This window comes from Vipera berus (genome assembly GCF_964194415.1).
Source record: "Vipera berus genome assembly, chromosome: 1".
Lineage (NCBI taxonomy): Eukaryota > Metazoa > Chordata > Lepidosauria > Squamata > Viperidae > Vipera > Vipera berus.
Genome location: NC_138202.1, coordinates 247,386,853 through 247,391,852, shown reverse-complemented (window position 1 = coordinate 247,391,852; position 5,000 = coordinate 247,386,853). Strand labels below are relative to the sequence as shown.

Genomic DNA, 5,000 nt, shown 5'->3' with positions numbered 1-5,000 from the left:
TGTTTTGATCTGTTCACCATCAACATTGCGTGCAGCAGCAACCACAGCCTCCCAGACACTGTTCAGAGAGGTGTACTGTTTTCCCTCCTTGTAAATCTCACATTTGATGATGGACCACAGGTTCTCAATGGGGTTCAGATCAGGTGAACAAGGAGGCCATGTCATTAGATTTCCTTCTTTTATACCCTTTCTTGCCAGCCACGCTGTGGAGTACTTGGACGCGTGTGATGGAGCATTGTCCTGCATGAAAATCATGTTTTTCTTGAAGGATGCAGACTTCTTCCTGTACCACTGCTTGAAGAAGGTGTCTTCCAGAAACTGGCAGTAGGACTGGGAGTTGAGCTTGACTCCATCCTCAACCCGAAAAGGCCCCACAAGCTCATCTTTGATGATACCAGCCCAAACCAGTACTCCACCTCCACCTTGCTGGCGTCTGAGTCGGAGTGGAGCTCTCTGCCCTTTACCAATCCAGCCACGGGCCCATCCATCTGGCCCATCAAGACTCACTCTCATTTCATCAGTCCATAAAACCTTAGAAAAATCAGTCTTGAGATATTTCTTGGCCCAGTCTTGACGTTTCAGCTTGTGTGTCTTGTTCAGTGGTGGTCGTCTTTCAGCCTTTCTTACCTTGGCCATGTCTCTGAGTATTGCACACCTTGTGCTTTTGGGCACTCCAGTGATGTTGCAGCTCTGAAATATGGCCAAACTGGTGGCAAGTGGCATCTTGGCAGCTGCACGCTTGACTTTTCTCAGTTCATGGGCAGTTATTTTGCGCCTTGGTTTCTCCACACGCTTCTTGCGACCCTGTTGACTATTTTGAATGAAACGCTTGATTGTTCGATGATCACGCTTCAGAAGTTTTGCAATTTTAAGAGTGCTGCATCCCTCTGCAAGATATCTCACTATTTTTGACTTTTCTGAGCCTGTCAAGTCCTTCTTTTGACCCATTTTGCCAAAGGAAAGGAAGTTGCCTAATAATTATGCACACCTGATACAGGGTGTTGATGTCATTAGACCACACCCCTTCTCATTACAGAGATGCACATCACCTAATATGCTTAATTGGTAGTAGGCTTTCGAGCCTATACAGCTTGGAGTAAGACAACATGCATAAAGAGGATGATGTGGTCAAAATACTCATTTGCCTAATAATTCTGCACTCCCTGTAGGTCAGGGGTGTCAAACTGCCGGCCCACGGGCCAGACGCGTCATCCGGAAGCCGCGCCCACCCCTTGCTGGCAATGGCGAAAAGGCTCTGATACGTTGCGCAATGTCACATGACATTGCAAGTTTGACAAGTCTGCTATAGGTAGTCCTCATTTAGCAACTGCTTCAGAAAGCAATTACCGGTATTCAGTTATGATGATTAAAAAGTAACTTTGCATCCAATTTCTACATTTACAATGCTTGCAGTCTCTCTCTCTCTCCCCCCCCCTTTTTAGTATTCACTATTAAGAGTCAGTTAATTTGTATTGTCCTGTGCCTGAGTTCCCTTTTTCCCTCCTTGTGGAAAAAGCTACCTCTTCCTCAGTTGCTTTTCTCTACAGCACAGTGCATCTCTATTGCAAGTTAATAAACTCAGCAGTATGATCTTAATTAGTTGATTAAATCTCTCCAGGACAGTTGCTGCTTGAAATTGACCAGACCTAAAAGTTTTCTGTCTCTTAAGCAGCTGGTGGCAGGAAGTGTGAGCAGGCTAAGCAAGCAGCAGACATTAGTACATTCCTTTCAGTGTATATTGTCTGCCTGCTTACTCTCTTGTAATCCCTTCCTCTCCAATGAATTTAAATGCAAACATTAATTCTCTTCTCGATAATTATTCTCATGTTTGGTTGAGCATTCCAAATGGTGGAGGAGTGAGGAAAAAGGACTATAACATTTGCCCTTTTATCCAGCTTCCTTGTAAGTTGGGAAATGGAAACTTTCTCCACATTTGGGCTTAGCTGGCTGTTTGGGGTTGTATCCTTCTGATGCTGTAAAGCAAAGGACAGCTGAAGTAAAATCATAAGCATGGTCACTGTCACATAATTTTCACTTAGCAAGTGCTACCTTTAATACCTTGCTTCTCCAGAAGCAATTATGATTGCTAAATAAGGACTTCCTGTAATATATTGTACAGATATATCAACATTCTACTTATATTTTAGATATATTTGTTAGCATAATTTTTGTCTATATGTATAGAACCTAAATTATACCCCCTTATATCTCTTGTAATTTTAAATATTGTCAGTAATATATTTTTTGTAAATATAGGTAGTCAACCACAATTGAGGCCAGAATTTAAGTGAGAAATTTGTTAAGTGAGTTTTGTCCCATGTTATGACTTTTCTTGTCACAGTTGTTAAATGAATCACTGAAGTTGTTAAATTAGTAACACGGTTGTTAAAGTGAATCTGGCTTCCCCACTGACTTTGTCAGAAAGTCGCAAAAGATGGCCACATGACCCTGGGACATTGTAACCATCATAAATATGAACCAGTTGTCAAGTATCCGTAGGTAAATCACGTGACCATGGGGATTCTGCAACGGTCATAAGTGTGAAAAATGAACATAAGCCACTTTTTTCAGTGCTGTTGTAACTTTAAAATGGTAACTAAATGAACTGTTGTAAGTCGAGGACTACCTGTAATGTCCCTCTCCCATGGTTTAGGTTAACTTATGGTTATGATTATGTCAATACTGGTGCTATCTGACAAAAACGTGCATACCCAACATTGAGATATGTGCTACCACAGTCAAAAATTAAAAGTTTAAAGTTGCCTATAATTCAGGTCTGGACCTTCATGTCTATTTTCTATAAAACGCACCAAACTCCCAGTATCCAAAATATTTCATAAATATCTAAATAGAATAAGTAGTTTGTTCAACATTTTACATTTCGTACCGATTTCAGACAATGATTTAAAACTTATCAGAGATTCAGTACCCAGTGCTTCTGAAAATGCTACAGAAACTACAATTATATGAAATACATTTTAAATATGAATCATGGAGACCACTATTTCCTAGTTAAACACATTTAAAATCAATAGCATCAGATATATTCATCCAAGGAAAATTTTTATGAAAGCTGATTTTCCCAATGCTTATTATTATTTTAACTTCATTTCCCCAAAGTTCTTTTTCAAGAATCCTGCTGAATTAAGTAGCTTCATCACCACATTTTTTTTGATAACGCCACTTTCTTTCTCAATTTCTTATCATAGAAGCTATGCAATTGTTGAAAGGAATAGCGTAAAAGTCAGTTCTGTTCACCCATTCCATAGGCAGATATGGACCTAGTTCATAATATGTTTCATGATAATTGTTAGCAATAAACTGAAATAACTTTTCTCAATCTGGATATTCTTCATATAGACTTCAGTTTTCGAAATTTTCCAACCAATATGTGCATCACAAAATATTTTGGGAGCTGATCCTTACATCCAGAGTTTGAAGTAAAGCAACCGTTAATGTGACAATTCGCAAAAATGTGGCCTGCTATGTATGCATACATTGGAACTGTCATGGAATCTTCAACTTCATAATTAAATTCTGTATGTTAAAGACCTCTAGGATAGATCTAGGTGGTTTGGATTAAACCCCCCATAGATACTTCAGAATGTGGGGGCACAATGTAACACAATCATGCAACTCTTTATGACAACCGCATCTTTTCCAAAGTTTATGTGGCTTTCATTCCCGTCCTCTAAGGAGTTACACATTCTACATCTGTATCCCCATGTGCTCCAATGTTTTTATCTGAAACTGAATCCAAAGCACTGCTGTTCTAAATCATTGAAAGTCTAACATAAATATATTAAGTGTGTGAAAAAAACTGAAAGTCCATTCTCCTTAATAGGAGAATGACAAATTGATTTTTATTTAGAAGCTTCAAATTTCTAGCTATTCCAACATCCACATAGCAGGAAAAAAAAATCACGATGCTTTCTATGCAGGTGGAAGCCATCGTTAACAGTTTTTGTGATAGTAAGTTTAGAAGACAGAAGACACATTATTTTGGTCTTTAAAAATTCTCTATAAAGCTTTACTATGATACTGTTGAAGTCCGCAAAAGAAACTGGTACGCAAGTGTTGAATATTTGAAGATGTCACCAGGAAATCTCTTTCCCCTACAAACATGTTTCAGACACTGTTAATGTTTCTGTACTTTTCACGAAAAGCAGTAAGAGCAGCAAGGAAACCCAGCCATGCTGAATAGTTAAATACCAATATATATTGGGCAGAATTTTTGTTTTTGTGGACCTTTGATAGTAGGCTTACAGGAAAATCTAGCAAACCCCGTGATTGTTTTGTTTAGTTCTTGGCATAAAGAAAACCATCATATTTGTTTAGTTCCTGGCATGGGAAAATCATCACTTGACAGCAGCAGTCAGGTTACAGAATGCAGGTGAACGCTTTTGAAAGGAAGCAAAAAAGGAAAGAGCAACTAGTCGGGAGATTACGGTAGACTTGCTGCCCTTTTATTAAAAGCGGGAAGGACGCGTCGCTTCTTGCAAAAGCATTACGGTCATAAGGGCATAAAGTTAAGGGGCAAAAAAAAAGATGAGGGCCGTCGCAGAGCATTGGAAAAGCGTCGTTAAGAGGAGACTAGAGCGGTCGAGGGCGAGGGAGGGCCTGCTTCCTCGGTCCGCCCGCCAACTGTTTTCCCCTACCCTCACCTCTGCGTCGCCTGGGCGAACTGAGCGGATTGAAACTGCTGAGACAACTTGACGATTTCTTCCCACGTAGCGGCCATCGCAGCCCCCGGGTCTGGTCGGGGAGGGTGGAGAGGCGGCCGAGCAGGGGGAAAGGGGCGTGTCCTAAAGAGGGCTTCGAAAGTCACACGTCAGCTCAAACGAAGCCTTCCCAGCGACCGGCCGCGAGCGGGAACAATATTCCTCGCGCCTTCGCGTAAGGCGCGTCGATCGGGGACGACGCCCCCTGCAGGAGAGCTCTGTCAGCTCGGGCGGAAAGTGGGGAAGAACTGAGATGCTGGCGACCGCTTCTCTGGCGTT

The 5,000-nt window shown here is 41.2% G+C and overlaps 1 protein-coding gene across 1 annotated transcript in view; it reads right to left on the bottom strand.

Moving 5' to 3' along the window:
* Positions 1-4,797, bottom strand: part of UFL1 (UFM1 specific ligase 1) — a 50,026-nt gene extending 45,229 nt beyond the window's left edge. Inside the window, exon 1 of the mRNA XM_081313493.1 lies at positions 4,665-4,797. Within this exon, the coding sequence (XP_081169619.1) occupies positions 4,665-4,741 (77 nt within the window). The 5' untranslated portion in view covers positions 4,742-4,797. The remainder of the gene's footprint in view (positions 1-4,664) is intronic.
* Between the last annotated feature and the right edge of the window lie 203 nt (positions 4,798-5,000).